This window comes from Dromaius novaehollandiae, chromosome 3 (genome assembly GCF_036370855.1).
Source record: "Dromaius novaehollandiae isolate bDroNov1 chromosome 3, bDroNov1.hap1, whole genome shotgun sequence".
Lineage (NCBI taxonomy): Eukaryota > Metazoa > Chordata > Aves > Casuariiformes > Dromaiidae > Dromaius > Dromaius novaehollandiae.
Genome location: NC_088100.1, coordinates 23,265,947 through 23,285,647, shown reverse-complemented (window position 1 = coordinate 23,285,647; position 19,701 = coordinate 23,265,947). Strand labels below are relative to the sequence as shown.

Sequence of the window (19,701 nt, the reverse complement as noted above, 5' to 3'; positions counted from 1 at the left end):
CTCATCCTGAAGTATGTCTAAAAAATATCAGATGAATACCACCCTTCAAGAGCATATTTTTCTCTGCTGACAACAGGGGAAGCTGGGGATGACAGGTTCAGATGCAGAAAGCTACATCATAAATATCTGAAGTTAGACAGAGGCATGAAACACATGCCTAGTGCTAAAACCTGGCCAATGGTTTAATTCAGTGCAACCACATGTGGCTCCTTTGTTAGATAAAAATGGACCTGCAAATTCTGTTCCTAGAGCAGCATCGGTGACCAGAACACACGGATTCAGAGAAAAGTCAGAAAACCCGAAGGGAGGAATAAGGGGCACGCAGATGCTGCCGTCTGTTTAGTTCAGTTGCAGTTTCAAGCACGGACGCAGATGTCTGCAAGTGGCACAAATATCTGACAGCACTCGACGGTATCTGTGTATTGGGCATAACTGCAGGGCTCGGTGGCTGGGGCTGCAGGGTGCCCGGTGTGGAGGCTGTGAGGGGCCCCGTGCTGGTCAATGTGGGGTCCGGCTGTGCGGGACCCACGCCGGGGCAGGGACACCCCGAGGGACTGCGGCTGTGGGGGACCTACGCTGGGACACATGCCTTCAAATAGTGAAAGAGATGTCTTCTCTGCTTCTCAGTGCCCAAATCAGTAATTAAAAGTTTATGTTAATTGACAATAAATTAAATTAAGTTAAATTCCCCGAGTCGAGACTGTTTTACCCAGGATGATCTGTCAGCACAACAGTTTTCTTCCTTCAGCTCCATCCGTCTTTCAAACAGAGTTTAGCAGATTGGCAACCCAACATCCCAGTGGATTTCTCTCTGAGGTAGATAAGCATGATCAGAGACATGGCAGTGCAGGCAGAGAAGCGCACAGAAACACTGCTCAGGAGAGAGAAGGGCGTTTTGCTATGAGGGAGCTGGGGGATGAAGGGAATAGCAACTTTCAGGGTACAAAAACTAGGGTGCTTTCAGAGAAAAGAAGCACATAGGAGCGATCACGGGGGAAAGCCATGACTGGGGGCACGTCAAAGCATGGTTACAACACAGAGCCCCTGGTGTGGAGAACAGAGGATGCCATTTCTGAAAAAGGAGAAAAGTGGCAAAAAGTAGGGAAACAGCATTCGAGGAATGAAGCTATCCCCACACAGTATAGGGGGGATAGTGGGCGCCTTGGTTTGACTGGGGGCTGGGAGTGCCCATACCATGCCAAAGGACTGGGCTGAAGCCCTGCAGAGGCAATGTGGGAAGTGCCGGAGCCCCAGGGGTTGGAGTGGAGGGATGTAGAGAGTCCTCAGGGTGATGTGAAATCAGTTTCCAGCGACTTGAAGTGTGTGATGTCCTGGTATTGATTGGCATGTAACACACAGCCCTTCACGCTGCTTTTCAAGTTCAAAGTGCACCGCCACTATCCACCTTTGCAACAGTGCTGCCACAGAGGTAACTCCACAGATTGATTTATGGCTAACATTTTTTCACAGAATCTGTGTGATCAGTGAAGCTAGTGACAAAAATATAAAGTATAAGGACTTGACTCACCTAAACTAACTAACATGTAAGCTATTTCCTGTAATCTTCCGGAAAAATGCAGCTGTATGGAGCCAACCAGGGCTTCACTATGTGAGTGTCATTGAAAAATATGTAAGAAAGTTATAATGCTTCCAAATACAGGCTAGGAAAGACAGCCCAAAGCCACTAAAATTCTTTTGTTTCTTATGTACCTGCTTTTAAAGATTCCTTTTCTCAAAGGAGAAAATGTTGCAGCTTGCAGTTATTAGGCCAAATACAGGGGAGAATCAGTTTCCATTGGCATAATTAAAACTGCAACCATTTTCTCAGGAGAGAATCTGACTATGCGTTTACCATGCAACTCAGCAATTAAAGACAGCCAAAGCAATTGGGTAGTCAAGCTCAGAGATATTCAGGAACCTACACATTCAGGAATCCTAGTCACATTGAAGGCAATGGCAAATCTCTCATTAACTCCACTGGGGCTGCTGTTAGTCCTAAATTTTCTGCAAAATCTTTGTAGTTACTTTGACAAGTCCTGTTGTCACTCGAAGGGGATTGTCTCCAATCCATATGGTATATTACAAAAAAAACAACTCATGCCTGACTGGAATAAATGTGCAAAAAGCCTGGATATATCACTGGAAAGATCCCAATGGCAGGAAGAAAACAGACTCAAGGGGTGACGCTGAAGTACTGCCACGAATTTCAGAGGGGCCAAGATTTAGCCCAGGGATCCAAACCATTTATTGTTCAACTGAATGAAACTACCAAATCTCCCAGGTGGCTTTCCTAATAAGAAATACTTTTCATTGATTATTAGCTAAAAATTAAACATAAGAAATAATGTTGACACTTCTGAACTTCTTTCTTGAATTTTTTTGCTCAATATTTCTGAAATTCTTCCTGATTTCCCCTTTATTTATGATGGTGTATCAGTTATTTACCATCCTATGCAATACTGAAAGTGATTTTGGTCAATGCATTTCGTTACGGGAACTGAAGACGGGACAGAGAAGCAGACAGGTCAAGTATGCTGATAATCAATTTTAACGGACCAAATTAGGAGAGGAGGACATCTCTTTCACTAATTGAAGGCATTGCCAATTTGGGGACTACAAGAACTAATATTACTATATCCAAGTAAAAATATTTATCATATAACTCTTCAAAATCACTTTTTATTGTTTCCTAAAAATTGTGTATATGGCTACCCCAAGATATTTTAAAGATTTTGCTCATTTTGTAAAGTGTTCTTTGTGGAGAAATACACCCTACAAATTAATTCTCAAAAGCATTGATCGGAGATGCAAAACTAATGACTTCAATTTAAAATACCTTTCTACTTTAAAATCCCTTTTATTTTTTTTAAACATTCAATACTGCTGTTAAATTGTCAAAATTGAAGAAAATGGTTTGATTTTTGTTTGCTTCAACATCAGTTCTTTGCAGCCTTTTGATTCACCCAAAATTTCAAAGTTTCAGCCTTGGTCTGATTCAAAACAATTATTTCTTTTACTCTTTGGAATTCATCGTTATCTGCTCAGCTGTACGCCCTTGGTGCTGCCTCTTGCTGCTGTGTCTTTGTATGCTGAACTTTTCTGCTCAGCTCAACCCACTGAGACTGAGGAGGTCTCATCCTGATTTTCCTATGGGGTGCAGGAAGAAATAGCAGTCTGGCGATAAGTTCCCTTTCAAACATGTTTCCATAGTAACAGGCAGAAAACCTCCCTCTTTCCATAACCTTCAGATTGGGAATTTTTCAAATCAGGGTGCTGTCTCTTTTCTGCTTGGCTGACAGATCAGTTTTGGCTTTGTGAGAAACACTGCAAATATTCATTGCCTTTTCCTGCAGCCCCTAGCACCCAGATTTCCCATGGGGCAGTGAAGGGTCAAATTACAAACCCTGCCCTTGGGAAGCCGTGCTGGGGCAAAGACTGCACACTCATGGCAAGTCTGAAACAGAGCATCATATTATACTGCTGTCTGATTATTTATGAAGAGAAAATGACTTTGTAAAAAGATAAGGGGGAAAAAAAAAGAAAGGGAATTGAACAAGAAACTCATGATGAAAGGTGACAGCTGAACTCACAAGTAAAAGTCTGGACTATACTAGTAATATTTGCTTGTACTTATCATGCCAATATTTGCTTGTACTTATCCTGTCCTGGGGCAAATCCCCTCATGAAGATAAGGCGAACCAGTGGACCATGTGGTTGGCACTGTGAGGGGCAGCCTTGGTCAGGTAATGCTATAAGCACCCGCAGCCCTCTAGCTGTGCATGTACAAGCTGCCTTACTCTAGATAGGGCCTCAGCCATTGACAGGCCACGCTGATGGCAGGGCACAGTAACTTATTTTCCAAGGAACTGGATAGCACATCATTTAAGCTGCCTATCATGAGAATATGTTTTAAAGGCTGTACGTTTTATCCCTTTAAGAGAAGACAATACACTGAAGACACTTTGTGAAGAAGGCGAGCACAGCTGAGTAGGGTCAGCTGAGTCGGTCCCTCATCTCCTGCTGGAGCACTTCTACTCTATTGGTAGGTAAATACTGCAGATCTAGCTGATGTAGATCTATGTATCCAGGTGCTGTGCAGGTTACTGGAGCACGGGAGAGAGAGAAAAGTCACTCCTTTGCTATCATCCCACATCCCAAGCGCGAAACAGCTCAAGCTTTTTCAACTTCTCCCCACTTCATCTCTCTTTTCCTTGGAAAGTTTCTAGGGCAGATACTGAAGGCAGTGTTTCAAGATGAGGTCTAAGAGTCTGACACAAGTTTATCAGTTTGGAAAAAAACATTTCCTCTTCAAATGAACTTAAGAGCCTCCTCAGCTACATAGTCAGATCAGAATGCATAAATCGTTTGGACCAAAAATATTTTGCTTCTTGGCAAAGAAACGAATGCACAAACCCCTTTGTATTCTGTAGTAGAAATAGATGAATAATTCATAACAAATAACCTATTTGATTAATCTTACATCCTACAAATATCTTTTCCTGTTTGTGAATTGACCTTGGGCCTAATAGGATTTTTGCAGAGTTATCTGACATTATGAGGTGCTTAATTTTTACAAATAGCTTCTGGTCCACAGATTGTTAGTAAGCATTTGTTGCCAATAGCTTATAATTAAAATGCAGGATATTTAGTAAGTTTATATAGGACACTCAGACCACATGACATAATTTTGTCCTATGACTGAATGAGTAATTCACAGAATCAGCTCTCAAGCATAACTATAAGGAATTTAAAGTTCAAAATTGGTTTTCTGAAAAACATACTGCATTATTTCATTAATATTTTCTGTGCTCTCAACCATTGTATCAGTAAACTTCCACACTACAATATCTTGGTATAGGCACAAGGAAGAACTTGAAGTGGAATTATTTAGAAGTATGCCCAAATCTTCACAGAAAAAGGCCTATTTTTTGCAGTATCTGTCCAATCGTGTAGCTAGTCACAATTAGCGAATATGACATAGAGACATATTGGGTTATTTAAAAACACTTGTAAGTTTAAATGAGTTCTTTGTCTACCAAACCATCTGTCTGTGTATTTTTATTACACAGAAGAAGGACAGTCCAGCAGTTAGGGCATTAACTTGGGAGACCTCCATTCAAGATTTCCTGGCCAACCATGAATTCCAGGGTAAGGCTCTGGGAAGTGATGACAAACAGGCTCAGCTACCTCTGCTGTCTACGAAAAACAAAACCTTGGCTCCCTAGGTTAAAGTTAGCCTTTGTGGATATCTCTTACAGCCTCCCTGCCTCAGTTCTCCATACTGTAGGAATGAAAGTAACTTCTGTATCTCTGAGGGCTAGTGTCAAAAAGCAGGGAAACATTCTGCTTCTGAGCTCATATTCTGCCCATAAAAGTATTTAAGATAAAGTATTTCTTACTGTGCCTGTTAATTACACAGGTAAGTGTCACAGTGGCAGTTTATTCTGTGTGACCAACCCCTGTGTCTGAGTGAAGTCCCATCAACTCCAGTCAGAGTTTATAGCTGCTCTATACCAGAGCCCATTGCCGCTGGATGCTCTGAGGGAAGGTGGGCCAAGGCACGGACAACTCTTGTCTGTCCTTGGGAAAATTTCTTAAGTCATGCCCATGTTATGAAGCTGGAATTTGTTAATAAGTGCACTAAGCATTCAGATACTGACTGCACTGAGGAAGGCTGGATGATTTGGTGGAAAGACAGACAAACTGGAAAGTCAGGCCTTTATTTATTTTTTAATTTCAGAAAAGGCTATGTCCTTTCTTCTTCCCAACACTTGCTGTCATAAAGGCATGATCATGCAATCAAAAGTGATTGAATAACCACGAGTTAGTGTCTGACACTTGAACTGTACCAATTAATCAAAAGCATTGCAATAACTGGGAAATGAAAAAAACATTTTTATAACCTGCCCTTAAACTCCCTCACAGTTTACTTTGCAATTGGGGCAGGTTAATAGCATTATTAGTAACTGCAGCTCATTTTATGGGTTGTAACCCTTTCCTTCACATCAGCTCAATATCCTTCCCTTTCTTGAAGACAAACCAGTTATTTATCAAAACAAAAGCTTTAAGTTCTCCTACTCTCTGCCTAACACAAAAAGCTGCCAAGTGTTAAACTCATGTGAAATAAATGCCTTTCCTACCTACAGAAAGGAAACAATCTTGAGGAAAAGTTCAGCCCATCTTCCCCGTTCAAATGTTTCTTTTTCTATTCTAATAACATTTAAGCATGACACATTTTCCATATGTCTCTTGGTAAGATTACACTTAAAAGCAAATTGTTGCTTTACCCTATACATACCTAAAGGAACTAAGGCCGTGAGGAGTTTCCAGTTTATACAGTAAAGAGAATGCTTGTTCCCTAATATGTTACATTGTCCAGTTATATTAACTACCAGATGGAAGAGAGCTTCAGAACTCCAATTTCCAGATTCAGAGACTTAGAGTGAGCTGCTTGAGACCATGCAGCATGTCAGATTTCTTGCTCTTATTACCATGCCCTGCTACCCCTGTCAAGTTGCTCATTTTATACATTCCCAGTGAAAAGAATAGGACTTGTTGCAGATCAAGGCAAGAGTGTGAATCTTGTAACCATGAAAATACTTACCACCCTGATCTCTGTTAAACAAATGTTAATGGAAAAACTATGAAATATTGTTCTTGAGCACAGACTAAGTGCGCGTGCTTGGGTAAGCTTTTTTAAAAAAATCCATTGCATTTCGGCCTGTATTAACTGATGAGCACTTTTACAGAATCAATAATGTAACAGAATTGAGATCAGTCCTGTCTCTTGATACCTTTTCCCAATTAAGGTAGTGGATCATTCATTAATAATATTATTTAGTGATTATTCAGCACTTTTACCCTGGTGAAATACTGCACAAATATTAATTAATCCCCACCAAAGCCCTGAAACCTCAGTAGGAAATATTAAACCCATTTTATAAATAGGGGCCTAGAGCCAAAGATCTTTCAATACCAGAGAGATTGCAACTGGAAGCACCTTGGGAGAGTAAGCAAGCATGAGAGACTAAAATAATGCATGGCCCAGCAGTTAGAGCTACCTTAAAGAATAGCATCTCTGCTCTGCCTTTACTTGGGGCAATTATTAGAACTTGCACTTCTCAAGGAAAGCCCTTTCTGAGGGTTTTCAGGAATGGATATCTCTAGCAGTTCCTCAGACTGCTATTGCTGCTCATACAAAATAATTAAATACTCTCTGGGACAGAGAGAGATAGAGCCCAATTCTATAATGCAGTGACTACAGCATTCACCCAGGTTCAGGTTTCTCTTCAGTGAATACCTAACTTTATACGTGTACAACAGCAGGAAAAACTGGAGACTGAGATAGATCTAATAGCATTTATCTTGGGCAATAACATAAGATATAGAAATTCAAGTCCATGTTCAGATCATGGATTTGAACTCAAGTCTTCAGATAAAGGACTACAACACCATGGGACAGACAGGCAGACAGATAAACTGCAGCTTCCTGTAGAGGCGTTCATAACTAGTACAGTGGTCGCTACAGAGTTTGTCTACACTGAACCTAGCTGACTGTCCCAAAACTTTCGTAGATGTTTTCACAATTTCCATCTTCCATAGTATGCACCTTCCTCTATTACAGTGATTCTGTATAAGGGAGAATGGGCCTCATACGTTTTGACATTATGGATGGGATCCAGTCCACCTATTTTGGCCATCTGCAGTTTGGCAGCCAAGTCAGGTAGGCAGGATTTTCTTCTGGAAATATTAAAGGCATCCACCTCTCTCCATTCCTCATTTAGGGAGCTTTCGTATTTATTTTTGGAGGATTCCACTAGGCACCCAAAATTTAGGAGGAAGAAAAGATCTTTCCCTGCCCTTAGCATATTATCTTTTGTTCTGTCCTCTGTCCGTAAACGGCTGAAGTTTGCTAAAACAGCTTAGTTTCTCTGTATTGTTGTTGAGACTTTATTCTTGTTATTTGCTTTCCTGTTCCTCATTTTTGCTGACAAATCCTGAAGCTTTTTCCTAATCAGGATGCTGAATGATTGATCAGTTTAGCCTATATGTTTGTATTGATCCTTGATTACCTATTTCATATGAAGCTCCATTACACCTCTAGCAACTGCCACCCAACATGTGCTACTATTGACCTATACACTATTTGCTCTGGCTTCAGACATCTTGCAGGGGTTCTTTCTCAACCAAATGGAAGGAAAACTGCTTTGACATACTTCTAGGACATCATTCATCTCACCCTAAGTTAGGCTTCTAAAATAGGTCAGATCAGCTATGTCCTAGAAATGTCTATCACTCTATGTTGACTTTAAAGGAAGTCTAGATACCTGCAGTTTAGACATCGACATCTGAACTACTTTTCTACTGTTAGATGAGATGAATTTCACCCAAGGTATCTGAACTCTGTACTACATACTGTGAAGTGGAGCAGCAAGGCAAAAAGGAACAAATGTCCAAGAAGGAGCTCGTTCAATGACTCCTCCATAGCATTCATTTGTGGGATCCCGAGGGAACCTCATGTTTGATCGTATCTTCCCTCCTACACTACTATAATCGAGGCAGAATGAAGGCAGAAACTGCAAAACTTGTACTGCTTACTAAAGGATCTTCAGTCTCTTCTTTAACATATCCTTCAGTCTAATATTCTGAACCTATCCCATAGATTTCTTCCTCTTAATTTTTAATATCAATTAGACAAACAAGTCCAATACAGATATCTTTACAATTCCAATACAGATATCTTTCCAATCAGGGTTTACAGAATCTCCTGACTTGAGTGTACCTGAGTCATGGCTACACTGATTACTTTAGAAAAGCCTTTTCTAAGAGATGATTTAAGCACAATGACATCTCCTGCCTGAATTCATGCTCCTCGTTCAAACTGTTTTCTTTTTCTTTTTCCCCTTAATATAGCAGCTATGATTTATCTTTCTATCAATGTGCAACTTGAAGGTCAGGGAGTAGGGTAGGCGTTTATAATATTCCTGTCAAAATGCAAAAAATATCCATAATAACACAAAATAAACTGTTGCAATGTATTAACTCGAGCATTTGTATAAGAAGAAAAAAATTACTAAATTACACTAACTTTGAAATACCTTGAATAAAGGCAGCTTTAACTAGAAAACACACAGAAACCATTTTCCATATTTCTCTTCCAAAAAAAAAAAAACCCACATAAAAGAAATTGCACATAGAACAAAATTTTGATGTATTTCACATAAAACAGTGACAATCTGAATATGAAATTTCAAGAACAGAAATTCAATTTTGCACAGCCTAAAAGGTATAAATCTGGCTACACTGAAGCTGGTGGGACACTTTACTAAAAGCTTTGGGAGAAAGAGGTATTAAGATTTCACTCATTGGCTATGTGAATTTCTGGTTTCTTTTTCCTTCTGTTATTTTTTAAAGTTAAAAGGTAACATTGGAAACTCCTTCTGCAATTGTTATGCTATCTGGAGAATAAGATAAAAAGGAAAAGACAAAAGAGGGAAAGTTGGTAATTTCCTTCAACGCCTTCTTTCAAATTCTCAGTTGCCAAGATGCCTTTCTCTAACCTGATATAGCAGGTGAGAATTTCTTGGAAGGACTGGGCTGAGAGCTTTTTGGCCACTCTCATTAATACCGCCTGGTGCCACACTTGCTCTGGGCTTTGTGGCTGGCGAAAGGCTGTACCCCAGAGCAGCCTCCTGCCTCATCCCCACCACGGCTGCATCCAGCCCCTGCATGTACAAGCAGTACAAGTTATCTGAGAGACAATATCTGTACCTAGCTCCTCCTCTGGCGTCCCTGGAAAACTGAAGCCCGACTTGAGCAGATCGCCACCCTCTTCTTCTGAAAAGACAGAAACAAAGTAGCTATTTAATAATTCTGATATTTCTGTATACCCAGACATAAGCTCTCCACTAGTTTGTAAATCCACCCAGTGATGCCTCTTACCGTTCAGTATCTCTGATACTGTGATGCTGTAGGGGGGGGTGCTGTTATCTGCAATATTTATTTTCTTTTGCCACTTGTTATTTCTTGTTTCCCTAATGTTTTTTGAATGTTTGGGTTTTTTTTTTAATTTTACCACTCTTTTTCACCTTGCTAGTGTTTTTATGTTCATAAATGCCTTTTTAAACATCTTTTACATCATTCTTTTCAGCTTTGTTTTGTCACATTGAATGGCTTGAAAATACATACATTAGGATACAAAATAGTACAGTAATGTGTTTCATATAAGTACATGATAATGCATTTTTTTACTTTGTCTTCTATGTTTTTGCCCTAATCTTCATGCCTTCTGGTGTCTCAGCCAAGTGGAAGTTGTTTGACTATATACAGCCTTACATTGTACACTTTCTTACCAAGCACAGCCCCCTCAAAAGAAGAGTGAAAGAATGGAGGAGTCCATAGTCTCTCACTCTATGTTCAGAGAAAGACAAAATCAAGTATTGCAGACCATGTTTTTGTTGTGCATGACTGAAGACAGGTGACTTCTAAATAACTTACATGAGTAAACATATCTCATATTCTAAGGCAGACATTCCCAGACGTTTGCACCAACCCAAACTCTTCTTTCGGGTAACTCAATCACTATGTCAGAGAAGCTGCTTTTTGTAATTCAGCTTACGACAGACACACTGTTTTGCCTGTTTGAATGCTCCATTTAACAAATACATGCATTTTGGATATTTCTTGGTCTTGGTTGCACTTTTAATTTGTAGGATTTCTTTCCAGTTATCTCACAGCAAGTGAAATGATTGAATATACTCATGTAGATACTCTCATACAATCGTTCCTGGGTTTGACACTTCCTGGGGTTAAGAAATGATAACAAAGGAAAGTATAGCATAGATACTACATAGAAAATAAATCCTGAGCATGTTAAGGTATTTGGAAAAGCTGAGCTGTGAAATAAACATCTTGTTTATAAATTCACTTGTTAAGTAAACTCACTCAGCTAAAATATAGCCTACTAGAGATCTAGTTAAATGATGGAAAAAAGTCATACAAATTTTAAAAATGACTGGCATATGAATTCAAATTAAATTTCATTTGGAGAGGTAATGGACAAGTCTAATTAAATAAAAGCACAAATTAGGCAGTTTCCATGGAGACTTTGCTCACATGATCTGCCTATATTGTATAACTCATATGTGGAGCCTCTAATTTGGCTGCACATGAGTAACGAATTAAGTGGAAGACATAGCAAAAAATGTTCTCAAACAGCCTTTAGATGCATGTAAATAGTTTGGAGATATTACTGATAACTTCATAATAACAAAGCTTTACATTGAAGCAGCAGTCTTGTATTTCTGAAAAAGAAGTTATTGAGTTATTTCAAAGTTATGTAATGTACATGTATTCAAAAACATTTATAAAATGATCTGTAGAAAATAAAATGCATAAAACGATTTCACCGTTGCAAGAAGTCAGCATTATTCTCACAGATTCTGCCCAAAACTAGGCTAAAGTTTTAGGGATAGACTAAAAAGGACTAAATCTTTAAGTTTTATGTGTTTGAGATAAAAAAGGAAAATAACTTTCCATATTGGAGAAAGAGGCAGCGTAACTGGATCCATGAGTCAGATTCTGACTTTGCCATAGGACTCCTGTGTCAATTTGGACAATTCAGTAATCTCTTCTTGCCTCAGTTATGCAGGTGTAAAGTTAGGATTATAATTCTTTTCTTTCTCATAGCTATCCTATATGAAAACGTTTGTTAATGTCAGTGAGGCTGTTGTCTATAAAAGCCTATAAAGAGCATAAGAAAGTTAGAATTCCCATCCTGCAAAAGAGCTGTACTCTGTTTTGAATAGGGTCAATCACAAATGTTTCACAGGAATTTAAAATTCCCATGTGATATACTCAGATGTATGAATCTGTGATGAGGGATATGAGTAGCTCTTAGTGATTAGTTTACTTCCTGAGCATGAACATTTCTTATTTCTTTATATTTTATGTCTTTACCTATTCACATCACTAACCCACTGTTTAGACAGTCTTTTCAAAAGGCTAGTGCCAGTTCCTTCAGCCCTTGAAGAGATTCAAATTTTGTATCCTCCACTTACAAAGCATAAATTAATCTGAAGTCTCATGCGGTATTACAAAGACAATCTTTGTGTGAGGTTGGACTGTACTTCAAAGTCATATTATTCCTTCAACAAGAGGCATACATGGTCTTTGTTTGTTCAGCTGACATTTTTCCTAGGAATTATCATTTTTATTATTGGCCACAGAAATGAAAAGCATATCTTTCATTCATGAGCAGAGCAGTAACCTTCCTATCTCATGGTAATGAAGCCAGGCAGATCATCACAGAATTCTCGCGCATGCTAAAATTCACGTGGCATAAAATACTTGCACTGGCACTGCTACGTCATTGACCTCCTCTGTCTCTTAGATCAATAGTGTTTCAGCTTTTCCATGGCTCAAGGTGGCCCCACAGGCAGGAAATTTCATACCAGTAGACGTAACAGGAAAACGGTAGACTTAGTGTGCAATGTTTTGATGGGCAATGAAGTGCAATTAAAGGTGAGATTACGAAAATAGGATAATTTACAATTTAAGGATTTAAACAATGTAAAGAACACACAGTCTGCAGACAAGGGAAACAATTACAGGTTAAAATCCCTCCTAAATGTACAAACTACCCCATCACTAGTCTAAATAGAAATCAAAAATAGCCACAATAAATGAGAGCTTTTAAAAATGCAGAGATGTCTGCTTCTGTGAAAGTTGAATGTATAGTAAGGTGATGTTCTGATATTCATAATGGAGAAAGCACAAACTGTCATTTACATCTAATATCTCCCTTTCTTTTCAAAAGCTGATGGATTTGTCATGCATTCCAGGGCAAGAATGCTCAGATGATACTCAAGACTGTGATAAGAAGCTTGTTCAGCTAAAGTTCTCCAGACTTAAGCTTGGAAATATCAGGAGAGGTTGCTGAGCTGGAACTAGCATGACAGATCTGGGGTGCTCATCCAGCCCTGAGGCTACTACATCTGTAGTGTTGCAATGCGTTAACAAGCACAGACTGAAGAAGCCTGATGCCTTCTACCTAGACTTTCTGTGTATACGAGATAGATTACAGTCCAATGCAAGGCCAAAATAAAACTGCTGAAGGCCACAGAATTACATCCACATAAAACCTGGGTAAAGGAGATGCAGCTAATCTTTCGGGGTCAATTTTCATGTTGCCTGAGCTGAGCTTGGTACTGGATTGAGACACCAGTGGGCTATATTACTTTATGTTCTGGGTCAGGTAAGTGAAATTTCTGTACAGGCTAATGGAGATACTCTCTTCTCTCCTGCTCCCTACTGTTTGCCTGTGGTCTAAGTGAGCATTTTGACAGTCAGTGCACAGAAGCCATCTGGCATTGCTTCTTTTCCTCAGCTTGATAATTACTTCATCTATCCATCAGATTTTATCGTCTCAGTTTTAACCTCTTGATCTGTTCTTTGAGTTTGATATGTCAGTTTAAATCCTTTGTCCTCACCTTCGAAGTCTTGCACCAAGATATGCCTTTATGTTGGCCCTCATTTCTTATCCATTTGCTCAGCCTATAATAAAAAGGTACACTGTTTCCATCCCCTAGCCACACTTCAATAACACATCCATACACAAAATAGGCCCCAATTGCAGTGGACTTGTTGCTCACATCCTTCAAAAGGCTCACATCAGCAAGAGTTATAATCAGTTAACTGCCTTCTCCATCACAATATAAGAGTGAGACTGAACTAGAACTGATATTGACCTTCTCATTTTTCTGGATTTTAATTCATTTATTATCAGTCTCTGATAATAAACGGGGGGACCTCCCGTTGCATTTTGCCCGTATGTATGTTTTTCTTTTAGCCTGTAAGCTCTCTAGGATAATTGTTGTTCTTTTATTTGTGTCTTATACAATACCTGGCAAATTAACTCTGACAACAGATGAAAGAAAACACAGGCACTAAAATGTCTGGATTAAACAGCAGGTGCAACTTTATTTGATCACATAATTACCAAGCATAAAATGTGTCCAGAGTATGAAATACAGGGCTCTCACCATATCACTCCATGATCAGAGAAAACCAAATTGCCTCTTCCAGACTAGAAATCATACCAGGTAAAAAGGGAGGAAACTGCGGGGATCCTGAGAGACAGTCTATATATCTCAAAGTCCACTAGCCTGCTTTCCAATTAAAGTTTTTCCTGTAGGTGATCTTTGGCCCTACCTAAAGATCTCCCAAGTGTGCTGCGTGATACATATCACTGAGAACTGTTAGTATTCTGATCCTGATCTAGGGGAAATGACCAAATGCATACATGCCTGGGCACCATTATGGTCCCCTTATTCCTCCTGGGAGATAGCTAACTGGCAATGGTTCAAGCTTTCCCCAGGAGGCCAATGTCACTTGTGTGATCTACTCCTTTTTTTTTTCACCTGATCTGCAAGAGTTCCCATCTGATCAACACTGCTACATCCATATTGCAAATTAGGCATGGGGAGGGGCTGTACTCTGGCCATGAGGCCAACAGGTCTTGCCATGCCCTCCAGAACAGGCTGGGTCCATCTAAACTGTTACTGGGAATGGTCCCAATAACGCTAATTCCCAAATCAAGCCTCGGAATTGTTTGGGAGAGTAAAAATTAGTTGGCCAAGGTCAAACCTAAAACAGGGACCTCTGTAAAAAACATTATAAATAATCAAATTCTTTAAGCCTTTATCTTGGCACTGTAATTTACTACTACAGATGTAGCCTAGGTGGCAGTATTGTCGAATAGTAGAATATGTGCCGTATTTTGATAGCATGATGATAAGCAATAAATACACAGAAGCACAGCAGGGGTGGGTAAATTCTGATTGAAGTAAAAATTAAAGATGATATTAGGAGATTTAAGGTTATTGAGGTTTCCTTTGCAAGAGATCTGTCTGAAAAGCATTAGCGGTAAAGCATTAACGGTAAGAGGAAGATATTATTTAATTAAGTTGCTTTTATTTTTCTAATCACCACCTCTTTTTTGTTCTTACAGTTTCTTACATACACACAGAAAAATGTCCCTGATGGCTCCAACAAAGATCCATTTATCCCAGTATGCTGGCTCTAGCACTGGCCCAAAGTGGATGCTGTGGGAAAGAACATGGACAGGGACAGGGCAAATACGTAGATTGAATCATCTTTGCCTAGCATACCTTCCCAGCTTCCTGCAAAAGGCACTTAAGGGACTTCCTGAGTTGGAAGTTTAATCTAGACCATTGTTTTTAATAGCCACCAGTGGATCTATCCTCTATGGATTCATCTAATGTTCTCTGAGCCCATTTATACCGATAGCCTCTACAGCATCCTGTGCCAGTGCGCCTCACAATTTAATTATGCATTATTTGAAAAAGAATTTCCTTTTTTGTTTTGTTTTGTTTATCAGGATGCCTGATAATGTAATTAGGTGCCCCTACTTCTTCTGCTGTGAAAAATAATGGATCACTGATCCCTATTCACTTTGTCTATATTGTTTATAATTGTGTAGACCTCTATCATATCCCTGCCTCAGTCTTCTCTTTTCCAAACTAAGGAATCAATCTATGCAGGTTTTTTTATCATGGGGAAGCCATTCTAAACCTCTCATCATCCTTCTTACCCTTCTCTGTACATTTTTGTTGTTCTGCTATATCATTTTCAGATACAGCAATCAGAAATGCAAACAGCTTTATGATATGGGTTTTTCCAGTGCCATGGGCTTTTCCCAGTGGCATGATGTTGTTCCCTGCTTTGTTTTCTATTTTTCCTTAATATTTTCATCTGCCCATTTCATAACTCAGAGAATTCATTATTCATTTTAAGTTGTGCCCAAGAGAGACAATTTCTTTGGCTTTCCCCTTACACAAGAACATTTCTCTTATATATTTTTCTAATAAATATTGAAGAGACCCAGCATTTTATTTAGCTCAGGTTACCACCAAGACTGCTAAAAACAAACAAACGACCCCCTCACCCCCCCCAGAAGAGCAGAACTGAGGAAATTCTGGTCTTGTGCTTTCATCCAGTCTGTCCACATTTATATAACAGAGTTCCAGGTCTGTGAAAACAGGCCTCAGCTACCAGAGAAACTAGCCAGGCACACAGCCTATTAAATCAAGCAGAGGAAGCTGGCTGTGTTCCTGAGGTCCTAACTCTGAAAAAGTGTAAAATGAAATATATTGCTGGGGATCACCAATCCTGTCAGGGGGTCATCTTGGTCTTGGCAGCACCAGCTCTCCCCTCGCAGCTATTGGCAGCTGAAAGGCATCCACAAAATCCAGGTTGCCTTAGAAATACTGCGGTGATCACCCTAAAAGGCTTTGGTTCCCCAGAACAGCCTTTTCTAGCCAGCCAGCGTTGCTTCGTTCCTTGGAAACCTTTCTGAGCTCCCTCATCCATTTTACCCCAGAGACCTGCAAGTTCTTCTCCCTCTTACCTGTCCTCCTTCAAGCAATAAATGTAAAAGGTGTTGAATAATGTTGCAGAGTGTTAAAGTAGATTCATTTTGCAGTCATTCTGGAATATAAATGACCAATTCAGTGAAATAGCTGTTTCTTTCCTTATCAAAATTAACAAATGTCTGCTAGCAAAAAGAGAGAGCCAGCAATAACACACTGCATTCAGACACGGCTCTGTGTGATCGTGTGCTTCAAACAGCCTAGGAAATTCCTAAAAGCCCTTTCTTCCTTGATTTTTCACGGCTGAAAGATTGAGTCAAGCTCCTCAATGAGCCATTTATACCTTTTATTGCTTTTCAGGATCTGTGAGAGAAATCCCAAATCTTTTATATTAAAAAGAGTGGGAAAATTAAAGAATATATTAGCTAATTTTCATGAATAATGATCCTTATTCAGTGAGACAAAGACTTCTGGATATCTCAGCAAAATCTCTAGCTCTTCCTGCCAGTTCTTCAGCATCTGTCCTTCTTCCTCCCTCCACGTAGAAGATGACAGCAGCCTTTTCTATGCATTTATCTTCCACCCACTGTGACATTCTTGGACAGACAGGCAGCTGCCTTCACAGCAGACACCTGAGGAAGTCCAGGAAGTCAATCTTGGGTCTTGCCAGAGAGTAAATAGAAAAGGCAGGTCAGGAATACAGTCTGAATGATTTTGTGCAGCTGTTGAGGCTTCATTCTGGTGCCAGAGAGGTCAAATGCTTACTCAGTCTATTAAAATATCTGAAGAAATTACACGAAAATAAGAGAGATCAAAATGAGGAATTCCAGGAAAAGTTTAGGACAAAGTCCAGTAGTGGGAAAGGAGTGAAAAAGTCAACAACTTTGGATTGCATCTTTCCTAGTAACACATAAAATATCCTGGATCTCCCGAGTTTGTTAAGGGAAAATCCAGGGTCTTTGTCTTACTGAGTAGATGTAGGTATTTCATCACCTTCTTCCTATCTTGTGAAAGATGAAACAGACATTTAAGGAAAAAAATGTAGATATGATTAGTCTATTTAGTATATTTAGACTGAACTTCAAGGAAAAAAGCATATCTTTAAGATGCTCTCCTTAAAAATGACTGAGATCTCTCATGTTAAATTCTGTTTGACAGAACAACATGTCTTTCCTAACCTTTCAATTTTCAGGTTAAAACTAGAGAAACAATATGTCCATACTGTACTGTTTGGTACGAAACACAAAAAGCTACAATGGTTATTACTAGCAGGTCACAGCATTCTGTTTTTACAGCTTTGTTTTACAGTAGTGCAAAAGGTCCACAAGAATATTCCTTTACTTCGAGTACTATCCCTGTCTTTCAGCTGCTCAATAAATACGATCTTTTAACATCAGAGGACCACTGAATTTGCCACAATGATCTGGGTTATATAATCAGTCATAGTAATCACTGGTTTACCCAAGTAGGAGACATATAGTATGAAAAAACTTTGACCCTGCTGTGGTATGAGGGCGCAGTCAGCAGTTCCAGTGAAAACTGAAATTAGCTATCAGTAGCTGCAGCTGTATAAACCCTCAGTAAGGCCTTTTGACATTAGATGATGAAGCTCTACACTATCAGAGATGGGATGCCTGTGAGTTATCCTGAACACAAATGGTGGAAATGGGAGCAGAAGGAGAGCTCAAATACATTCCTTCATATTTTGTAAAATCCAAGCCAATTTTGGAGAGGATTTCTCTGAACATGTAAATACTAGGGTGGTGTGACTGACAGCTCATACTTTTTAATTTGGTAAATATGATAAAAATGACAATTACATAAGATATAATATGCAGCTTCTTTGGCAACTTAAGCAGATGGGGAATAAAAGTATCTTTTAAATGAGCCTTTTGAAAAATAGCAATAACCAAAATACGGCTTCTTCCCAGAATGAATCAGGGCACTAGAGCAACTGCAATAGGCTGATGGACCAGGAGACCTAATTTCTTTGTCGTGTGTTTTCATAGTAGTTATGATCAGCACCTCAAATTGACCTCTCAGACTCCCTGTTTTCTCTAGTGATTGCTCAGTGCCTCCAACCCCTCTCAGTGCTGCTGTAATGCAAATCCTGCTCTCATCTGACTCCTTTCATCATTCTCATATGTAAATAATTCCCTTTTCCCATATCCCTCTTTTTTCCATCTCCTCCAGAACTTTTTTTTCCCTACTTTTTCCTTTTAGCACTCCCCCCAAAACTTTAATTCATTTTCTACTCTTCCTTCTCTCTTTCCTGTATATCCAACCTCAGCCACAATATAAAGGAGGTGCAAGTAATCTGTCACTGGCTAAGGACCTCCTGATTATTTTGGGCATGCACGTGTGCTCCCAACTATACGCTCTATTTATTTATTTATACCACAAGATCTTTAATGGGAGACCACAACTAATTAAAACAAGCAAAGAAAAGAGCATTTTTAAAATACAAACAGAAAAAAAAATTTAGGATCAAATTAAACTAAAAAAAAGGAAAAACTGTTCAGTTATAGTCTGAAATGAAAGAAACTTTTATATTTTCAAGATAATACCATTCAGCATGGACCTTTTCCAAAACAAGTTACATGAAATGTGAAGCAACAGACATTCAAGCTGGAAAAATGGAGCTTTTGAAAATGTTAAAATGGGGTGCTTCAACAATTTTTTCTTCCCTTAAAGTAGGAATTTGTTTGGAACCGTTCTTTTTCCATAAACAGTTTCAGCTTCAGGAAGGTTGCATTTTACAAAGAAAAGGCTTCTGCCAGCTACTTCACAGTGAGCTCTCACTAATGCATCTCCAGCACACTGCATAGTGGGTGCAACCCTCCTCAGGTCTCTCCTGTTGCTCTAGAAACTGTGTAATACAGAATTTCTGTGATTATTTAGGATACACAGACACACTGACACATTATATTTTAAATCCAGTTTTACTGGGGCTGAGGTGGACCTTTCTGTTTGTTGGCTGTGCCATCCTACTACAATCTGTGCAGCTGCTGGATTATTTGGACTTTCCCTATGACACAAACAGCAATGAAGGCAAAGGAGAATCAGTTCCATACGTGGGCAGGGCAATTGGAAAGCAAAATGATAAGTTCTGCATTTTGGATGGGCAGAATCAATGACGAGGATTTTGTACAAATGCTTGGCCAGTTCCTCAGTGCTGAGACTTAATCCTAAAGTTAGTTGGACTGATCTCACCTAAAGAGATGAACTTTCATTTCATTTCCCCAGCTTTTCATTGAGGCACCTTGGAGCCTGGGGCAGTGTGATCATCTTCTACTGCCAATGGAGAGAA

The 19,701-nt window shown here is 39.4% G+C and overlaps 1 protein-coding gene across 4 annotated transcripts in view; it reads right to left on the bottom strand.

Annotated features, from left to right (window-relative positions):
* Window positions 1-19,701, bottom strand: part of DLGAP2 (DLG associated protein 2) — a 467,574-nt gene that overhangs the window by 102,589 nt on the left and 345,284 nt on the right. For 2 of the 4 annotated variants that reach the window (XM_064508530.1, XM_064508533.1), the window contains exon 4: window positions 9,772-9,837. The exons of the other annotated variants lie outside the window; for them this stretch is intronic. In XM_064508530.1, the coding sequence (XP_064364600.1) occupies window positions 9,772-9,837 (66 nt within the window). The remainder of the gene's footprint in view (window positions 1-9,771; window positions 9,838-19,701) is intronic. 4 annotated transcript variants of the gene reach the window in all.